Source organism: Acanthisitta chloris, unplaced genomic scaffold, assembly GCF_000695815.1.
Source record: "Acanthisitta chloris isolate BGI_N310 unplaced genomic scaffold, ASM69581v1 scaffold9226, whole genome shotgun sequence".
NCBI classification, from domain to species: Eukaryota; Metazoa; Chordata; class Aves; order Passeriformes; family Acanthisittidae; genus Acanthisitta; species Acanthisitta chloris.
This window is the reverse complement of record NW_008676641.1, coordinates 141,460-163,929: the sequence shown is the minus strand read 5'-3', so window position 1 is coordinate 163,929 and position 22,470 is coordinate 141,460. Positions and strand designations below refer to the sequence as shown.

At 35.2% G+C, this 22,470-nt stretch overlaps 1 protein-coding gene across 1 annotated transcript in view; it reads right to left on the bottom strand.

The window, feature by feature from the left end:
• Positions 1-22,470, bottom strand: part of TBC1D5 (TBC1 domain family, member 5) — a gene marked incomplete at its 3' end in the record, with an annotated part of 132,983 nt that overhangs the window by 68,268 nt on the left and 42,245 nt on the right. Inside the window, exons 3-10 of the mRNA XM_009076223.1 lie at positions 21,930-22,038; positions 20,121-20,210; positions 19,941-20,012; positions 18,160-18,227; positions 12,660-12,762; positions 6,443-6,531; positions 4,981-5,031; positions 4,823-4,892 (exon numbers count right to left, since the gene is read on the bottom strand). Of these exons, the coding sequence (XP_009074471.1) occupies positions 4,823-4,892; positions 4,981-5,031; positions 6,443-6,531; positions 12,660-12,762; positions 18,160-18,227; positions 19,941-20,012; positions 20,121-20,210; positions 21,930-22,038 (652 nt within the window). The remainder of the gene's footprint in view (positions 1-4,822; positions 4,893-4,980; positions 5,032-6,442; positions 6,532-12,659; positions 12,763-18,159; positions 18,228-19,940; positions 20,013-20,120; positions 20,211-21,929; positions 22,039-22,470) is intronic.

Below are 22,470 nucleotides of genomic sequence, written 5' to 3'. Positions count from 1 at the left end.
ATCTGTAGCTGTACCTCAAAATCTACACAGCACTGATAAAGAATCAGAAAACTTTTAAAAGAAAACAGAAATAGGACAGTGAGATGAACCTGATGGTTAGAGAAGGCAGTTGGTTGGACCTACATCTTGTGCAAACTATGTCATGATCTACAACATGACACACACCACGTGAAGACTAGTGGAGTATTAGGATCCTTGAACATGATAGTGGTTTAAATTAGTTCTTCTTGCAAAAGAATGAAGTATTATTATTGAAAAGGAGCCAGAATGCTAGAAAGAAATGCAGCAAGTAAGGAATCATGTTGAATAGGAAACATGTAAAAAGGAGGACGAGAAATAAAAAAGAACAAGTCAAACCTATCAAGAGAAAGATAGGGGGACAGGGAAGTAGAGAATTAAGCTGTCAGGAACAACGTCAAAGTTATAAAAGAAGGAAAATTGGGACAGTAAGAAGAGAAGATTTTTGCAATGACTTTGTTGCACTCTGTCATCATGAGTTCTGACTCAAAAGATTCACTCAAAAAAACTTTTGTTTTTCTACCCAATACATTGATAAAGAACATTATCAAGCTCAAAGGGTTAATAATTTCAGGAGACTTCATTACAGCTTAAACTGTTGAAAGACAGATCCATTTGGCTCAATAGAGTGAAAAGAGAATTATTTTTAACTTTCAATAACAAAGAAAGTTTGGTTTTGTGGTATAAATTATCCCCAAGGTTATTTCCTATGGTTATATTCCCTTTTCAGCCTCATTCTATCCCTATCAGCATTTTAAGAGACAGGAAGCTAAGGACCCATATTTCAAAATCATTTACAACATGGTTTAGCATTCAAGTGGGCAGTGAACATTTAATAATTTCTACCCAAAAGCCTATTTTTTATGCTGATCTCCTTTGCTTGAAATACCTTTTTCTTAAGTATTTCATTTATCTACTGCAGAAAATAGAGCATGATGCTGAGCAGTGATTTCAGGTAAAATATTTTTACTTAAGAATCTGATTGATTATAAATTGTATCTTAAAATCTGCTTAATTGTTGCTTTGCTATGGCAATTGCAGGAAAGGGACTGATCTGTCTATTGCAGTGTGGTGGTTTTGCCATGCTGTTGTGGTACCAAGACATATTCATTTGAGATGCTCTAGCAAATCGCTTGACAAAAGCTCCCTCAGACTGTCAAACAGAGCTCACTGGAATGACATGCATTCATTCAAAATCTTTTCTGTTCCAACAAATAGGAATTTAAAATAAAACACACAGCATCTTAGAAGCTAGTAAGCAATATTGATACGAGGTTAAATACTGAAGTTCTTCACAGTTGCAGGCACATTTAGATATTTCTCCAACCTCCTCTTTCAAATTATTTTATTAGCTTAGTTATTACCAAGTTAGGCAGACTTATTTCTATCCTGATTTTTAGTTCTCCATTGTATGGCTATTTCCCATAGTTTCAGACCCATTTCATTATTTTCTTGGTCATATGCTAGGATGAAAAATACTGGGAAAGGGTATCGACTAATCTCCTTCTACATAGAAACCCACTCTTACAGTATGATAACACTGCCTTAATGTTAAATGCCAGTCTAGAGTAATTTTTCAGCATAAACATATAAATTTATATCTGAAACCAATCATAAAAGCCTGTAACTCTACATATTCATAGACTGTGCATGTTCTATCGGCTGGTACATGTTTGGGATATGAACTTCTGTCTGGTTTATTCAAGTTAACTTTAACTTCAGCTTGACCACTGCATGCATTCGTAACTCTGATGACTCAAAAGATCTGTGTTTCTAAGATTTTCTTGATTATAGTCATAGAATCTTGTATGGAAATCTCAACACCAGAATATATCTACTTATTTGAACCTGTAATAGAAGAAGACTAGCTAGTTACTCAGCTTAGTCTTCACATCATTAGTTGCCTGTGGGTTTAAAGCCATCTTTACAAAATTGCAAGATAGACTATTAAATACTGGCTCAAGTGTCGAAAGATTCTGAGTATCAAAACTAATGCAAGCTTCCTCTGTGCCAAAACTGGAGTTGTCACTTGCAGCATTTGTGCACCTTGGCATAATGCAGCACTGACACATTGCTGACTGTCAGACTGACTGACTATCAAACATAGCTAAGTGCATCCAATAGTATATGCTGTCTTGCCATTCTTACAAGCATGAGATAAGTAAATGGTATCCATCAAAATGAAATTTATCAGGATCTCAGAAATTAACCCCATTAACAGAAATTTTCAAAGCATGACAGAATCTGTGAGGACAGCAGCTGCAACCAATAACAAAGCCTTGCCTGTCCATGCCTCCTGACTCACTGCACTCCACCAAGAAGTTTGGTGGATGACTAGAGTCAACGATGTCATGTCTGTTGTCTCTCTCAAGCAATTCGGTTGAGAAAATGACAATACCTTTAGTCAGTTGAAATTGCTCCAAAAAAATCACATAGCTGGTGTGAAAGAAACAGCCCAAACAGAAAGATGCTCAAATAAACTAATACAACCAAGCCACAAAAATGTTTAACTAGAAATGACTCACAGTGCCTGTGCCTAAAGCACAGAAGCCAAGTAGACAACATGATACTGTGCCCCTGCCCATAGTTACTATATATTAATTTGCCACATGAGACAGAACACCTGTTTTCTTTTTGTGAGCCTTTAAGTCTTGGAAGAAAAATTGAGTGCATGTGTTTAGTCATCTACTGCTATCATGAAATATAAATGATCAATCCCAAAAGGATGCAGTTCACAATAAAAGGAGAAAAAGAGGGACAGCTCGAAATGTGCTATACTGTTTGTAGGACAGTATCAGATTCACCTCTAAGAACAGTTTAAATATGAATACCAGTAAAATGCAGCTGAAAAATTTAGACAAGTATTAGGAACAGAGTCACCAAATCCTGCCACAAAACATTACCTAACACAACACGAACTGGAGTGGCTGGTAGTTGATACTAAGGCAATTTATATACTCATGCATTTAGGAAACAAATGCTAGAGCAGTAAAGAGAGGCTAGGACATAGTACAAGTATAAATGGTGGACAGATTTATCTCATCAACCACTAGGGAATGGAGTACCCGGAGAAGCTTCTCTAATGGCAATTGGGAGTAATGGAACCAACTGTTAGAGGCTATAAAATGTAACATGTCTCTCAGAGCACATGGTTTCATTGCTTCCTTTGTGAAGATTCAAACTTTATTATGTAGCTAACCCTCAAAGTCATGATTGTAAAAGGCATATGTACAAGAAAGGATTATTAAAGATTATACATGTTTGCAAAGAACAAGAACAAACAACTAGATATTAATCCACGCTCTTCGCATTGTTAATTTTTTATGCCAGGAAAGGACTGAAAAGGGCAATGTAAACTTTCACCTTCTACCCAAGCACTGCAAATCTGTAAGCAGACCTAGTTATTTCCTGGAATAAAATTCAACCTCAGACTTTACCACCTCTGTCACAGAAATTGGAACAAATACATTTGAATACATTGAATTTTGAAAAGCTACACTCTCAGAGAAACATGTCTCACAGCTTTGTTGTTGAAATAAAAGTGACTATGTAGTAAGTTCATAAAATTTGTATCTCATATGCTTTATCCTTAGCTACTGAGAATTATATAAAAATCCAAATAATAATTTATAACTGTAGATAGCTTAGGCCAAGATGCTGATGCTCCATATCTAATAAAATATATACACAGATACATTTAAATATTTAAAGAAAATAGATGCTTTTATGTGAGTCTTGGATGAACATCTTTTTCTTCAACAGACAGACAAAAACACCATTCAAACTACTGCTTCCTAAGTACAGTTTGCAAATATAGGTTTTGGTGCACATGTATGGACACCCAAACCAAACTAATTTCTTATTAATTTTCTCTTAACTTTAGATACTCACCCCATAGTCTATGTGAAAAATGCTTAAGTGAATCAAACTGGAACTGAGTTTGGAGGCAAACCTGTCATATGGTTATGTTTTGCTAGGGTCTTCTAAGTACACTCCATCACACAAATAATTTTTCAGAATAAAAAAAAGATAGAAATGTAAAGAGAGAAAGAGACTGGGAAAAAAAGTACTCAAAGGAAATCTTAAGCAATTGACTAAGAGAATTGCCCCTCATGCCACACACGAAAGAGCAGTTTCAGGCAAGGATTAGATGGTCTCTAGAGGGTCCCTGAGAGTTCTGTAGAACTAAACTCAGAACACAGGAAAAGACTGCATTATGAAAAGCAGCAACCTATTAAATACAGTGGTGTCTGTACAGCTACACAGGAGATATAAGGGCATAGATAACGCCTCTGTTTAAATATCCTGAGGTCAAGAAGAAAAAAAAGTAAGGAAATGGAGTGATGATGTCAGGGAAAGATGCACCTTGACCTTTGCTGGACAGTCTATGATTAAAGCTTTGGTTTCACAGCAAATTGTTTATATTGTAAACAACTGAAAAAATTAGAGCCTCAATAAGTTAAACATTGCCTATAGCATTTATTTAACATAACATTTGCACAGGTTTTGGGCATACAGAAGTGCACTCTTTCAAATGCTACACAAGCATATCACTTATACATAGAAAAATCTCAGTTTGCACACTTGGCTTTTGATTACCAAGTCATCTTTCAACAGATAGGAACTCTCACCTGGCAGACTTTCCACAACTGCTTTCGACCAAATTCTGAAGATGCTTTAAAGACTGAGACTGCTTCAACCAAGTTGTTTTAAGAGATGGCTTATTAGGTTTGAATTACTTCAACCATACTAAAAATCGTATTAGCTTAAAAATACAATCAATACATTTTAAAGCAATATTTACCTTCTGACTGTCATGTTCAAAAGTTGAAAACCAATGCTCTGCAGTTTTCATCAGACGTGTGAACATTGCACTGAAAGGGAACAACCCAGAAACCTGGTGTTAAATAATGTATTAAAAATAAGAGCAAATTAAATGTAAAGAAAGTTGTTAAAACTTACTAGGCATCATGTTCCAGATACTGAGGATTCAAAAGAACTTTCATTTCCTCGCTGAAAAAGGCAACAGTGAACAATCCAAATGTGAATGTTTATTTTTGGTCAGCGTTCTGCATGTACTATTATGTATTTATAAGCCAACTTTCATATAAAGTGCAAATGAGAAAACTAGCCTTTTTAATTAAAAAGAGCAACTCCATTGAACAAATGAAGTCTTTCCTTTTTATAAAGATCAAAAACAAATTAGCTGCCTTGTCTGCACTACAATGAAGTAACCATCTAATTATTCCAAATAACAAATTACTGAATGTCACAATGTATTATTTGAATATGCTTGATCTAGAATAATTGATTGCTGCACAATCTATCACTGTTTGTCCCAAACAAAAAAAAAATGGTTACTGGTCAAATATGCAGTATCAAAACATTAATTTATTTTGTTTTAATAGCCCATATTTTTATTGTACTTTAACAGCAATTAATCAGTGACAGCACCTCTTTTCCATCTACTTTGCTGCTTAGCTCTACTTTTTCAGAGGGGATGGAACAGAATGCTGTACATAACACATGGTTATTTTAAGTTACTTAGCACTTAAGAGCATCTTCGAGGCAATTTCAGGATATCTAAGAACAGACATTGAATAAAAAGACTAACAGAGGTTATATTGTACAGTACACATAAATAAATTGGCTTTTATCCACTGCTGGACTCCAAAAGAGAGTGCAAAAATACAAATGAAAAGAAATGTCCTAAATATCACATTAAGGAAACTAGTGGGGCTGCATGTTTTCAATTTTTAAAAAAATAAACCCAAAAGCTTTACATACAGGGTAAGAAAAAAAGCATCTGAATTTGTTTGACAGACAATGGTGTGTGATGTAATATTTCACATGTATGTGTATGACTGCATGCACACACATACAGTTTGAATGACATGGAGAGTCAATAGTTAAAGTCACTACCAAGTCAAAGACTAGTCAACTATCACAGCTAGAACACAGCATGTGATGAAAGAAATATCAATCATAACAATTTGTCTACATTGATTATTTTTTCTTTTAAGAGATGAGGAAAGAAAGTCAGTGGTAACATATTCTATGAGCACAGTACTCTGATCTGCCTCCTCTCTGCAATGAGAAAAATGAAAACACTTCTGGCAATGAGATGAAACTGCAGGAAGGTATGTAAACTTTTTGATTAAGGTTTTCCTTAGGTTTCTTGTCTCCCCATTTTTCACCAGGTAATATCTGTGAAGAGGCCAATGTCTACATTTCAGGAGTTTTAGTAGGAAAGATGAAATAAGGACATTCCCATCAAAGCACGAGGTTGTAGTGATTTCTGCTCTCAGTTTATTAATTATAAACAAATAATTAAGGAACACCTATTTCTAAGTTCTAGTCCAAGCAACTCATTTTTTTAAGAAAGCAGATTTTTAATACTATACAAATAAAACACAATGCTTGCCTTGGTTGTGCAGCTTCACTGGCATGTGAAAAAGCCTGGTGGTCACAATGTAGGATAAAGACAATGGGAGCTAAAAGTTCATGCATGCCCTAAACATTAAAGAAAGCAAAAGTATATTTAGATTTTCCAGTCCTGTAATAGTTAATAACTTATATAACATATCCTAGTGAATAGCATCAGGCAGACAGCAATACTAGGTGCAGAGTAACTAAAAGCATGAACATTTATGTTCTTAACAGAATGGTTTCATAATCAATAGCTTTTATCTTAAATGGTGATTCAATCCAAGTGTTTATTCTTCTATAATATACAGAAGCAAGTTATTCTCCCTCTTCTAACACAACAGATAACAAATTGGCAAAGGTAGACAACTCTGCACCTGGCAGTTTACTTCAAGATCTATTTTCATAAATATGAATTTTATTTATGATAATTACAGTCATGATCTACAGTACAAAGCTCTGCAATAGGGACAAATTACAAAATTTAAAATTATTTTTTATTTTATCATGTTCCAAAACCATAGAGAAAAAGTATAACAGTTTGCTTCAAAGGAGACAAGGGCAGCTATTTAGAAAGCAGAAAATGAAACTTCCATTCCTAAGGACATGAGAATTAAAATAACTTTATTTTTAAGTTGTCATGTCAATATTCAAAATAAACTCATTAAACACAATGCATGGGAAACCTGGTACTGTTCCATTGCAGAGTACTACTTATATATGCAATCTAAATTAAGATAGAAAAACTATAGAAACATGCAGAAATCAGAACAGAAAAACCAGGTGGCTAGCTGAGGACTTGGGCTAGCATAAGAAGCACGGCTGGATGACCCAGGCCAGCCATCAGTGCTTTTACCCAGAGCTCAACAGCAACAAAAGGAGTCTTGATTTGCCTTGATTCACCTGGGGCTTGCCAAATTCTTGTCAGAAGCAGAAGCAACCACTTCAGGAAACAAGCAACCCAGTTTGCAAGCTGCAATGCACTGGCAGGTAAAACTACAGCCTGCCAAATGAGACCTCATCTTCAGCAGACATTCAGCCCCTTCCCTCAATTAGATGAGAGAAAGGAAGGATTTGCGGCATCATAACTGGGAATTTGGTTATGTCAGGGGAGTTGGGATCTCAGCGGTGGACTAGGACAGTAGGTAGGAGTTATGCAAGCTACAGGCTGAGGCAGGGGGTCAGCCATACAAAAGAAGGGAGCAGAGCCCTCTGGTGATGGAAGGGATGCGGGATGAAGTGTTGAGATCTGTCTGTCTGCCTCTGGACACAAGGATCACTCTGAGGGGAGGGAACTCCTGAGCTCAGCCCCAAAACATCAGCTACAGCTGGGGCATGGTGCCAAGTGTGCAGGTTTCCCCTGCTGGGACTGGCTCCAGCTGGAGTCCTTAGGAGGAAGAGCATGCTGCCAGCAGTGCTCCAGCTCAAAGGTGCAACTATTTTGTCAAGTAAAGCCCAAGTCCCAACTCCAGGTGAGTACTCTGAGCAGACAATGGTTCTGGAAAGATTATATTGTCTGTCCTGTTGGCAGAAGAAGTACTGGGGCTGGTCCATCAAGCTCATCAATGTATCAGGTTGCTGTCAGGAGTCAGATGATGGGTCCCCGGATAGGAACATTTCTGCTTTTATGATTGAAGTTCCAAGCCATAAATCCTCTGCACTTGCCCTTTCAGTGACAGACAGACATGAACAATATAAGTGTTACAGGCTTGTGAGCTACCCTGCTGCTTTGCTGTTATATCAGTTAATATTCCATGTAGCAATTGAGGTGTATTCAATATCAGTAACTTAGTTTATCAGCTTCATATAAATCAAACAGATCCATTAACTACTAAAAACCTTTAACTTTTATTGAAAATAATAGGGATTTTCCTTCAGTGGTCCAAAGTGACCCAGGAGGTAGATGTGGAAGCCCTCTCTAGATCATAAACTATTATGAGTGTGCTTGGATGCATGTTAATGAATCTTATCTGTTCATAAGAGGAAATTCCAATACCTTGCAGTGTTGAGGGGAAAAAAAAACCCCTTTTAACAATTTCTCTGTTTGCCATCAACTGAAATCCTAGGAAATTTAATTTTAATTTCTTCAGGACTGATATGACTGTTATAGCCTCAACGGTAGAGCTGCAGCAGTAACAGTCAGTTAATTGCTCAAAGCTAAAGACAGCAAAACTTCTGAAGTTTGGACATTTTCTTTCTCTTCCTATTTCTGAACCTTTAGGGACTGCTCCAAAAGATGGAGGCTAAATAGAAATTCAGTTAGGAAATTAATAAAACCCCAAACATAGCCATTTGTTTTCAGAAGCTGACGTAAAACACAACGAATGGGTTAGATTACAAATTGACAAGTTCAGATTTCTTAAACAGGGAGATAGGACCAGGATTAGACATATATAAGTGGCAAAAATATTTAAATAAGCTGAAGATAACCAGGGTTGTACTTTCACACACACAGCCCTTGTTTAATTAACAGCTCCATGTCTAATCTTTTATTCACCCTGATATACTAACTTGAAATAGGAGAAATGGAAATGCCAAAAACTTGACTGTCTAATAAAACTACCACCGAAGCTGTAAACATATAAGCTGAAGAAAAAGAAAGAGGGACATAAAATAAGAATTAGTTATAAAAGATAAAAGCACATCACACATTCTTCCAACATAATAATATATCAACTCTATAATAAAGTAGAATCATAATGTGGCTGCCCACATATAACAAAACCAAAACAAACACATGATGAAATATCAGGATTTCAAAAAGATACCTCTGATCTTTCAGTTACAATAGTACTTCAAATGTTTAGAGATTTTTAGCTTGGCAAGAAAAGCTACCAGTGTAATATGCATACACATATTTTTTCAATGCTGCAGTTTACTAAAACTCTTTAGTGTTAATAAATAAGTTGACAGAGCTCAGATAATTTTATGACACTTCCCAGCTACAACAAAATATTGATTTCATAATGCAGTCTATGTTTTAGAAAGAAAACCAGAATGATAGCATTTCTACAATGAAAAGTGAATCAATGCATTTCAAAATTATACTGACTTCTCTAAGGGAAATTAAATAATGAAAAAACAATAGTTAGCTAGTGATTTAGCTTAATTTTCACTATTTCTTTGAAGTCTTAGGCCCAGAATTTTGGCACTAGTCTAACAGAAGAATTCTAAGAGTAATTTTTACAAATTCTTAAGTACAATATACTATTCTCTTTAGATTTTATATTTACAGATGCTATTTAAAAATTCAGTGATCCCAGTGAGGATTCTGTCTTTAAAATCTGTAATACAGCTCCACAACATTCTATTCCATTTGGCTAGGGACAGAAATATCTTTTTCCTCATCAAATAAAGTGTTACTTCATGCTGGCCAAAAAACCCCCACAAACCCTACTACAAAGACAACTTGCATGCATATATGCATATTAAGCAAACATTATTGATTGCTTCTTGTAAGACTATATGCTGATGCTATGTAATAGTTTCAATAAAATGTTCTAAACTCCAGATACACTTTATTTACATTTATAAGCATGCAAATTGTCAAGGCACTATAACTTTTTCCAGATATTTTGAAAGATCAACATTGGGTCCTGTACAGATGCTGACAGATGGAAGTACAAGTCTTCAGTCACTGGCCAAGTTTTATAATTCTAATGGCAATTGTAGCTCTTGCATGTGGTCATACAAATGAGACAGAGGAACTGGATGACAATAGGACCGGTTCCCATGATGGAAATTGCATATGAAGACAAACCCCTTAATTTGGGCTTTGTATTCAGGTCACTGTGGAGAGAGCAACCTGGAGGTGATCTGTTACTGATGAATTAACGGTAGCCTTCATCATTTTCTTGAAAATATGCTAGGCTTTGATTATTATGGGAAGTGGGGCTTGAGGCAATGGTAAAAATGGAGCCAATAAATACAGTAGGTCAGGAAGGCTGACTACAAGATCAGTATCTGAAAAAAGAACAAATAAAATATCCTGATGCCAGCACAAACTATTTCCTATTGGCTAATTCAGATTATGGACATGAAAAATATGTTATCTACAAAGAGAAAGGCATGGGGACAAAAACTTAGGATGTTACTAACAAGCTAAAAGGAGCAGTATTTTTTTTTCCAAAAGACCCCAAACAAACAAAAAAAACCAAACCCACCCTTTTCAAATGAGGCAAGAAAAAACACAAAGCTCCTAATAAAAGTAACATGTCCACAACAAGAGAGGAAAACCACAATCATTTGCTGTTTTGTGGACTTGGTACAGCACCATTAGACTTGGGTGAAATAGTGCACACACTTCAAAGAAACTAAATCAACAGTTTCTCATGACCTAAATTTATTTAATTTTCTGCATTTTACCTCTCTTCCTCACCCCGTAGCAACCCCTTCCTGGAATTGCTGCACCACTGAATGCACACCAGTTGAAAACGGAGGTAAAGAAGTTTTCTTTGTCAACAGCCTGTAGGCTCGCAAAATTGAACCTGTTCTTTTATCTGCCTGTGTTCATTTAGCCCACCAAGCAGTCTTTATTAAAGCTGAGGCATCAGGCAGTCAAAGTTCATTAATACCATTTATATAATCTCTGCAGTTTCAATTAACTCAGCAAGACATTCTACTACATGATAACAGTCTCATTAATTCAATAAAATCCCATAACTATTAACAATATGGTCTATGTTAAACGGGGTGTCACCTAGTAGAAAATAATAGCTTTAACAGCTTGTGATGAAACGCAGGGTTTTCTTTTTTTTGAAAATTTGATCTGGCTAAATATTCCATCCTTATATAGAAAGGTATTATTTCTTGGTAAGGAATCAAGAGGATTTTAAATATGAGCAGAGGGTAATTAAGTCCTTTTAAGTCATATCAAAGAATAAAATAATACTTCTTGTTCAATAAACGATAGACTAAATTAGCTGGAATGTGTTCTTCCATTTTCCCATCATCAGTACTCTGGCCTATATTCACTAGAAAGAGGAGGCTGAATACAGCTGAAGTGTTTTCTTTAGGAGTGCCCTTCAAAGTACAGCTCACAGATCTCATTTTTATTGTTTGCATGCAAACTATTTCTTGCTCAGTCTGTCAAACACAAGAAATATCCAGCCGATAGATGTTTCATATGCTGGATAACTATATATTTAATTTTTGATAGAATCTGTAAGACAGTTCTTCAGAAGTAACTGTTTCTTCAAATCCTATGTGTTGTTTGTTTCCACGAAACATCCTTATTCCCTGACTTGAGGGCAAAGCGGTCACAGACCATGCCTGAAAGCACAGATTGCCTTACAAAACCCTTCACATTTACTACATCTCTGTATTTTAGTCATGAAAAATCTTTCGTCTACTTAAAGTTGGCTGCTCTACAGTTTATCCTTTGTCAACGCACACAGAGTATCCCTCGGTTTGTCAGTCTCTACTCAGCCTACAGATAACTGTCTGAAGAAACAAATACAAATATACTTAGGTTGATACGCTGCATATTGGTCCTGCTCTGTGAATTTAGAAGCGAGCTTATATTTACTTCAAAACCTTCAGAACAAATGTTAAATTAATTTAGACTGCATCCCATATGGATACAGAGCTAGTGCAACTTTAAGGCTTTATTTACCATTTTATAAAAAATGGTTTGAGCAGACCCTCCTTCAGGTAACACTGCAAAAGTGGTATTTTGTAGCACCCTTAGCCTTCAGTCAAGAGGATTTTGTCAGCTGCATTGTATTTGGATGCTACAGGGCAGCAGATAAAGGATCTGTTTGCTTACATACTGCATGGCTTTAGCACTTTGAGGAAGAACTTAATGTATTACATAAAACTTAAATGAGTAAACTTTGCCTAAATTTCAGAAGTCACTATTTATGCTTTTTGTTTGTGCAGTACCATTTTTAATCCTGCTGCATACTTTCTTTCTTTACCTAAGCAGAGAAAGCCTTTGTTTCTTTCTTAACCAATGCTGAAGAAAAAGATGTTTATAAAGAAATTTGAAGTTAGATAACTTAGCAACCTTAAAGAAAACAATTTGAGGGGCTGTGTTATGAGGAAAAAGCATATGCTATTCAATGAGCTTGCTTTTCTCACTATCCAGCTGACAAGCAGCTCTTTGATTACTTCAGCATTATAATACAACTTCAGATACAACAGAGCTACATTATTGTCAAACCATATAGAAAATGTTGAGTCAATGAATGCCACCTGTACAGTATTTTCATTACCTGTTTATAAAGCAACTGCTCGTTTTCTCTGGCGTAGCAGAACAGAACATCTGTAAGAATCTTTCTTACATTCTCTTGCTGGAAATACTGCATTTCAGGAAAACTGAAAATGAAGCAATACAGTGAAAGTAAACAACAGAGTGCACAGAATGTCAGTTGTTGGTCTTCTAGAAAAGGTTTTAGGTAAGACAGCACCTCCTCTGTCTGCTTTCCCATCACACTGTGAATTGTGGGTGCTTCTAAAGACTTGTTACATTTGTTTTGCAACCAAAATTCTGAACCATGTTCTTTATTATACATCAGTCTGACACACAGGTATGATGGTATCACCAGTTATATTTAAAAAGTAATCCTTTTAAATATTATGAAAGCTACAGATCTGCAAGAATGAAATAAAACGGCAGAAATGGAAGAATGGAGAGTATGTCAGAACAAGCATATACACAAGGGTTCAATATTTCATGAATATTTGAAAAAATATTATCGTCTAATAACAAGATTACTAAACTGTCTCATAACTGACATGAAAACCACTCCAACATCTCTTACTGGTATCTATTGTGATATAACATCTTTAATAGCTGTTGCAAATAAACCTTACAGTTATGAAATAATTCGATACTCTGGCAGGGCAAATATCCATTAAGTGAAATAGTATGAGAATAAAGAAATACATCTTCTGGGAAAATCCTGTTACATGCATAAAACCCCAGGAAAATGTAAATATTTCCAGTCTGTAACTACTTTGAAGCAACTCTCACCTGTGCATCCTGTTCCTCAACTGTTGGAGGCAGGAAATGGAAGTGGTTATGCAGGATGTAGGGTAAGTGCACAAACAAAAGTGTTTTCATGGTTACTGAAGAATTAACTAGATGGCAAAAAAATCTTTCATTAAGCAACCACCTCTAACTATATAGAGCAATAACAAAGCCAAAAAGCCTGGAAAGGCAGAATACTAAAAAGGAATGAAAAGATAAAGTTGGACAAAGAAATATAGAAGAATACTTAAAAAGACAACAATGGTAGGCCTCACACTAGACAGCTGAAATAAAGGTTGTGGTATTGTAAATTTTAAAATGAAATCACATGGATTGAAGAAGAGATTTCTACAAGCAAATTTTGGTTTTTTTCCTGTTTCCCAGGTCTCAGTTACAATGCTATACTTTAGACCAGTTGTATTAAGGGTGTTGTAAAACTTGCCACAGAGAAATAATATAGGAAATTATAATAAATTGTTTCAGGTAAGACTATTAGTGTTGATGATTACAGTGGTCATTTCAGAGGTGATGACAGGTAAGCACAGAAACAGAACTAATTAAGGCAAGAAAGGTGCTTTGATATCCTTGGATGAAGGACCTGAATCAAGAGCCAAGGCAGAGAGGACACCGTGGCTTAAACACAGCAATGCTGAAGTCCTGAGAGAGGCACTGGGATGAGAGGTGTAACGTTTTCCTGGCACCTGGTGTAGGTAATGGTAGACCAACATTTGGAAACTTGTATGTACTTGTACTAATCATATTACTGTAAAGGAAGGACACAGCTGAGACCAAAAGTGCATTACAGCAGATGGCAATCGACATAATTTAGGGGTTTGAAGAGATTATTTCTGAAGGACTGTTATTCAGGCCTGCCCTATTAAGTTCAGGAAGAGAAGGCTAACAAAGAAAACTCAAAAATACACAGAGATATCTGTGAGGATCTAGTAATACCAGAGATTGTGATGGAAAGGATAATAATGAACTCATGAATAAGCTGGCTGAAGTATTAATTATAGTAAATGTAAATAGAAGGGATCATGAGGAAACTATCAGTTCAGGATGGATTTTTATGGAGAATGTCATTTTATGATTAAAACTCTGTTTTAAGAAATATGGTATACTTAAATCAGCAAGGTAAGAATACTTTTCATGAACATGAGAATATTACATTTAATTACATTTCTGAGAGACTGCATAAGGACATTGGAATTTTGCTAGACTGTTTAACCACAACTGCTAGAATTAAACAATGGTGCATCCAATTCCTTGTTTTCTGAAAGTGAAAACATGAGCATGAGTTAGTTATAAATTTTTAAAGCACTCCTTGAGCTGATTTAGGGGCCCCTACACCAGAGGCAGCCTGGCTGTGACACAGAAAAAACTTAGGCTGGCAAACAAATAACAGGATGCACAAAAATACTTTATGAAACAAATTTGGTGGCAGACAGAAATGAGGCTCTTAACCACAGACATGGTGACCATCTTTTCTTCATGAACAGATTCTATCCCCTGCCATTCCCCAAGCTTGGAATGGGGAAAACAACTAAACTAGAAAAAATGGAAGATTGTCTTGCCACTGCAAAGGTTTGGTAAAGAATAACAATAACTGCCCTCTCCATTGCTCACTTTTTTCTTGCAAAGGAATATATTAGTGTGCAAAAGCTCTCCATTGTAGCTGCTGCTACTCTTACATAGATACTAGATTTTGTCTCCTGTATTTGTACTCAATGGAAGGCTGTTTCTTCCATATGCTTAGGAAGGATGTAACTGTCTAAAGGCTTCTCCACTAATTTTTTTATGCTGGATTGAAAATTTTTATTTTTTTTGTTCTTTGGGAGATGGAGAGTTTGGAACAGCAGCAGCCACCACTACTCATATTCACACAGCTTCTATTGTCCTAATCTGTGACTGTTATTCCTGAAGGAGAAACTAAGTAGACCAATATATAAAAATACTACTAGAAAAGAGAAGAAATTCACTTGATTGGGAATGCCCCCTAAGCATTTTAATTTCTTAAAATACTGGGGAGAGAAAGAGGGTGATGAAAATCTAACCATTTACCATCCCACATTATAAGGTGATGCCAGCAAGTAACTGGTATTTTTATTTTTTATTTTACTTTTTATTTTATGGTTTGAGTTAACTGCTCTTGCATGTGCCAATCTGCTAGATTTCAATTTCTGCTTTCTTTAGTCTGTTATGAGTTATTATGGCGCTAGTTCATACACACCTTCCTCTCTTAGTGGAACAGCAGAATGCAGTATTATAGTCATAACTTGGAATTGCTATCTACATTTAAAGTAATGCCTTTACTTGCACTATAGTAAGCCTCCCTTACCCTCCTTCCCATGCTCATTTTTAAAAGCCTCTCACTTGAGACAGAAAGACACGATGTTTGATTCCAAATCAAAAGCATGTTTCTAGACAGCTATAGAAAAATCCATTCTGAACCTCTCAACTACTGTAAAAAAAAATCAGTTGATTCATGAGAAATGTTGATCACTAATGAGTTAAGACTAACTTAACAATATTCTTCCCTACCTTCTTTGTAAATATTGGAAGTTATTACTATGCAAATTGTATGTAGACATTATGGATTGGATTTCTCTCACCTGACTTTAGGAGACTAGAGTTTTGTGAGGTACCAGTGAGCTAGAAGCCTTTTATAATTATTATAGAAAAACATTCCTCTCTATGGTGTGATTTATCAGACCTGTACTAGACTTTTACTTTAGGAAGAGATGATTTGTGTTCTAGAATTCTACAGGTACATGGACTCTAAAGCATGATTAGCTCAGCTGTATCTAGGTTTTACGGATCTAATTATTAGGTGAGATAAGGAGTCTCAAAATGCATAGGAACACACACACACACAAACAAACAAACTTGATCACAGTTCCTTTTAGGTAACAAAATACTGAAATTTAAACCAATTTAAAACAATACCAATTTTAAGAGCATATTTCTACCCATTTTTCCTGTCTATTGTTACTACACTTCAGAGAATTTTAATAAACATAGAGTAAATGTTTTACTGCTTTGATAGCTGGGACTCTGGTTTGCTACCCTGTGTGGAGCTGGCTTCACTCTACAGCATTATTTACTTGATGTTGCTGGATGATGAAGGACTGAACTAGATGACAAAGAACATAAAAATATCTGCTAAATAAGAAACAAGCTAGAAGGTAATGATTATGGTAGTTGAATATATTAATTATTTTAACCTTCAATAAAAAGCCATTTCAAATTAATGATGAATTTTAAACTTCTAAAATTCTAACTTCAGGAATTTATTTAAAGAATGGAAATGGAAAGAGAGGGTATTTACATTCCAAAGCCAAGGAAAGTGGAAGTTGCTGCTTCTTACACTAATGAAAGTTTACAAACAGATATATGCATACACGTAAAATGCAGACTATGTAAAACAACAAATGTACATAGAAATACATGTAGTTTATCAAATACATTCTCATCACTGATAAATTTTGCTTCTTTATTGCTTGACTTCTTTTACTACTGATGGCAGTATATACTGCTATTGTTTCAAGTAGACATTTTGTATAAATAAATAAATTCAAATTTCTATAGTCACTATTACTGATATTAGTGAATAGTACTCTGCCACTTGCCAGAGTGAGAGCCCAGACTTTGTGTATGTATGTATATATCTATTTATTTAAATAATAGTCTTACATCCACCATAACCTCCATATAACTTTTCATTCTCCAATTATAGTTTAGATACGTATATATTTTAATCTTAGAACATCCTGAACTGTTTCCTTTAACAAACAAAAAATACCATCTGTTGTGAGAATGCACATGAAAGTATACTCAGATTTTAATTATATATCTCATGGCAAAATGCATACAAGACTGGGTCTAGGGACGGACATATAAAATATTCCAAAACCAGACAGCAATGATTTCTTCTGCATGACTTGACTTCTGTAAATGAAAATGTGTGAGCTTGGGATTTGCAAAATCTATGGCTATCACCACTTATTTCAAGTTATAAGGAAAAATATTTGCAATACAGTAAAATTTCACATGGTAGCAAACCAGTAATTGAATTTAATTACATTTACACATCACTCAATACTTCCACTCTGAAAAAAAATGTTTTCAGGAACTAAGTGTTCCAACTCAAACAAGTTCCTAAACAGGAATGACCTAAGGGCCAAGAAGATGTAAACACAATCACAGTAATATTAGGACAAATTTTAAAAGACATATGTGACAAATAGTGCTAGAAAAGTGATAAATAAAAATAGAACGGCTCAATGTCTCTAGATGAGTGGCATTTCCCTTACTAATTACAAACTGCTTTTTTATTATTGATTGAATTAAGTGTTAAGAATTAAGAAAGTCATCTGTTCAATCTTTTATTATGATCATAATTTAGTTAAAAGACCTTTCAGTTTCTCTTACCTTCTCTTTGCTTCATATTGAAAACTACTTTAAATTTCACACAGTAGTACATCTCCTAATATCTTAATTTAGAAGAGCTTTTCTTCAATGATACCAATAAATCTCCAGGATTTAATGTTCAGCTTGAATTTCTCATTTTTCACCCTAAGAAAGCTGTATTTTTATACATTTAATGTATGTTTCCACACATTCATGTTCAACAATCCTGACCTTTCTAGTAACCGAAGTCAAGAAAACACAATATAATGTATACCACATAAAAATGCAGAATATAAATTTATATAGAGAAATTTCTTTAAAAATCTACATACGTTCTTGTCACATCCTGTTCAATCATTGCTCGAAGCTCTTTATCCTGGAAAAATTTATTCCAAAGACTCTGAAATAAGGAAAAACATTTGTATGAAACAGGGACTATTAATATGTAAGGCTTATATATTACACCAGCAAAATACTGTATAAATATTAACTAATTAATCCTCAACATTCCTAGTAGATAGGTATATTGGTATTTTATGGATGATAAAGAATGTTCATGACTAACACAACCTATCTGAGGGAGTAATGCTAGATCAGACATAAAACCATTCAGGTTCCTGGATCCTTGTTGTAGGCTCACTCCATTCACTCACTGGATGGCTGCAGGTCTGTGACTACTTCTAAAGCATCTACGAAGACTACTTAGAGTAAATTCAAACTTACCAGAACCAGCAACTCAACTGAAAAAAAAATCAGTTGTTCACTCACAGAAAAAGGTCCATATCACCGGACTGTACCACATTTCTCCTATGAATGTACAGACTTTAATTGGAAGCTACTGTAATATCCACAATAAGAAATTGTTTGGAAGCAAGCTAGTTTGTTTTAGGGGAGGCAAAATCAAATAAGGACTGTATGATGATCAAAGACCTACTATGAAAATGACATTATTCTAATACACAGTGCAGATCAAGACTGGCCATTTTAGAAAAACTCTGAGAGGGAAACCCAGGGTATTTAAAGCTCACTGTCAGCACTACAACAAATATTATTAAAAGAATTTTAAGTAGGTTTAGCAGAGGCTCAAAGGCACTTTGTTCTTCATTCCTGTGCCCGGTTTGGCCTATGTTTTATATATTAAACCCCTGCTACATACTCTGACATGTAACCCTTTGTCTTCTGTCTCCTAAAGACATCACAGACGTAGGTTGTGCCACTCTGTATAATCCCAAACTACAGCAGAAACACAATCTTTCACATTTAACACAACTTTCTGTCCATCTGGATGCAAGGACAGTTTGATGACATGCAGTCATACCAGCTCCAGAGCCACCAGAGTGCTTATGAGCCATGCTTCTATGTTTCAACAAGAAAATATCTCTCTCCTTCTACATTAAGTAAGAAGCACAGTACCACACTACAAAGGATGGGCTTCTTTTTGTGAACAAAATGGAAGGACAAGTAGCATCACCAAAGACACCTGTGACGGTTTTTCCAGGTGTAAATCTCTTAAACGCAGCCAAACATAATTTCAGATTATTTTCATGGCATTAAGTTATTTTGAAATTCGATAAAAAAGAATTTTGGTGGTAACAAAATAAACAGAAAAGCTTAAAGCTATACAAAAATACAAAATACTCAAGAACTTCTCAGGTAACACAAAATGCAGAAAAAAACCTTCCAAGGCTGAACAGTCTTCCAGAGGAGAGTACTTCAATATTTGTTGTTAACAGCATTCCCTTCATATTGACAGTTTAAATACTCCTTAAACTAGAGCCATTTTATGTATAAAATGAAAACACACAGTGATAAAAAAGCATATCAGTTAAAGAAAGGATATGCTATGGAACTAGACTTACGGTCCAGCAATAATTTTTTATCACAGCTTGCCCTAAGATAAGCCCTGAAAAATCAGAATATCAACCTAGAAATGAGCATTTCTAGTTGTTCAGTGGAACCTGTCAACCAATTGTTAACACAAGTCAGTTTGGACATTTAGGAGGGAGATTTTTGAACCTGCCATTTTACCTTCTTCAGCAAGACCTCACTTGTGTCAGTATGAAGAGGATGAGAATTTAGAAGCACATATTGACAGAACCAAGGGTCAACTTACCCCCTCATCCTGAGAGAGTGGGTTGTTGATTATCAGATCTTGCTGTCCTGCTTTTCGAGGGTTTGTAATGTGCTGGGTAAAAAACAGAAAAAAAACCACCAAATTCTCTTCTGTTATACTCTAAGTATTAATATCTACATCAAAGTATGAGAGTAGAGAATGTATTTTATACCAACTTACAATTTCTTTGATCTTATTGTAAGAAGTTCTTAAGTCTGAAGTGGTTTTAATCCATTGACTTCTATCTTGGGGTAGAACCTCCAGAAATAACTATCAACAAACAAAACAAATCCATTAAGTTTCATCAATTTTACATAGCTTTTAATATAAATCCCACCAGACAGCATAAACTATCTCAGAAAGAGATAGCAAAGACCTATAAAATACTCCTGGTTTTAGTACTTTCCAGTCCATAAATAAGTAGTTAGAAACAATAGTAGTTCTACAGTTCAAAATAAAGCACCAAAATCAACTGAAGCCACAAACTCAGGCTTTGTAAACTGTCAACTTCAGTAAAGTTGATTAAGACTTCCAAGGAGGGAACAAAATGGAAAGCAATGAAAACAAATACAGAAAACTTGAAGCAATTTACATAGCACTGATGACCTAATGCAAGGTACTTAAACCCAAACATGAATAAGCAGAGCAGAAACTAAGCACTCATTGATATACCTTAGTTAAGAACAGAAACATGTTCTAGAATTCTGCAAGACAGTTAAGAGAGTCAATTTTGCAAAACTTCCTTGACAATTCTACACCTCAGTTCTTTCATGTCTCTTTCAAAAGGGTTAAAAAGAAACTTCTATTGGAAAATACTATTTAATTGCATATTAAACAAGAGAATGTTTTTAGTTGCACATTGTAGCGTTAAGAAACAGTAAATACTGACAAACAAAAACCCATTCTTAAATTACTAAAACCCCCTTAAAATCTCAGCATTAAAAAAAATAGATAATATTTTTAAAACAGAGCCCTAACCCAAACTGGGACATGCAAATGAAGCTGGTCTTATTTCTAAAATAAAAACACCCCTTGATTTAATTAGTGGATAGGGAGGGACTTGATGCCTTTGTTAGTTCAGGGTTTTAAGCCTCCTAATTTTGAGGCTTAAAAAGATGCAAACTGGTGAAACAATGCTAGTGACGTATATTCACCTGGCTTCCCAAAAAAAGTAGTTTATCAACTTTAAATTAGTTCAATGCCACATACATTTCAAATTTCCATTTTCAAATTTCTTTAATTCATATACAAAGAGTATTTTAAATTTCTTTTTATAGATCCCTGTGCCAAAGTGATGCTTGAGAAATCCCAAGTGAGGTAATTTAAATGATCAGTGTTAACACACAGCAACTCTACTAGGGAAAATGTTCTCTACTATCAGAGTTTGAGCACAACAGAAGACCTGATGGCAGTGCAACAAAATTTGTTTATAGCATCTCAGTATTACATTGCTTTCTATCTCTCATCATTCCCCTGCAACTCAAAAAAATAGAGTATGAGATTCCCAGAGACCTGTTGTGTTTTTGGAAGACCTGACTTCCCTCTCCATCCAGTCATTACAAGAAGGTTTGTTCTTCATTTTCTCATTTAACTGTGAAAACCTGCTAGAAGCATCAGACTGATTTTAAAGCACTCCTAAATTCCATAAAAAAATACTTTTTTAGGCAAATTTCCTTTCTATTTCCAGTGCATGATTTCACTGCACAGATACTGAGAGGAGACATGGCTGTGTGGCACTCAATTCTAAACATATCACCAGCACAAAGATATTCTTTCCTAGGAAGCTTTTGCTATCACCTGCAATTCAGCTTTAAAGCAACTCAATGTGGTTAGCAAATGTCCTATGAATTCTAAAAATGAGTAGGAAAACATTAGGATGAAGTCTCTTGGAAAATTCATGATTCTTTGCATCAATAATCTTCCAGCGCATCAGGTAATGTGTTGATATATTGCAACCACAAACTGTAAATAAATATTTTCTCTTCTTACCTTCCAGCAAACACTACGGAACCTGCTGCTTCTCAGCTGCCCATTAATCCCCTTCAGCCGTATAGTTGCCAAGTAATTGTTGTTTACAAATAGTTCTTCCCATTCTTTACTGCAAAAGCAAAAGGAATGAACATTTAACCCCCCCCCAAAAAAGCCTTAGCTGATTTAAGGACTATATGACACTACACAATTTTGGATAAGCAGAGGAAAGGAACTTTTAAAAATGTATATATTTAGTTGTGTACCACTTCTAAACGCATGGCTGTTTTTTTGGACACATTTCTTCTTTGGATTTAATGAATATGTAGATCGCTATAATTATGCCAGCTACTGAAATTCATAATGTCTATGGAGGCTATTCCATTTCCTCTAAAATGTTGGTACTGCAGTTCAGTGAATAAACAAGAAAAATGAATATTAATATAAGCACATTCATGTTTCAGCTGTAGACAAAGAAGTACCTATTCCAAAAATATGCAACAGAAAAGTATACTGTTGATTGTATTAGCTCTTCACATGACGTATTTGCTTAAATGAACCT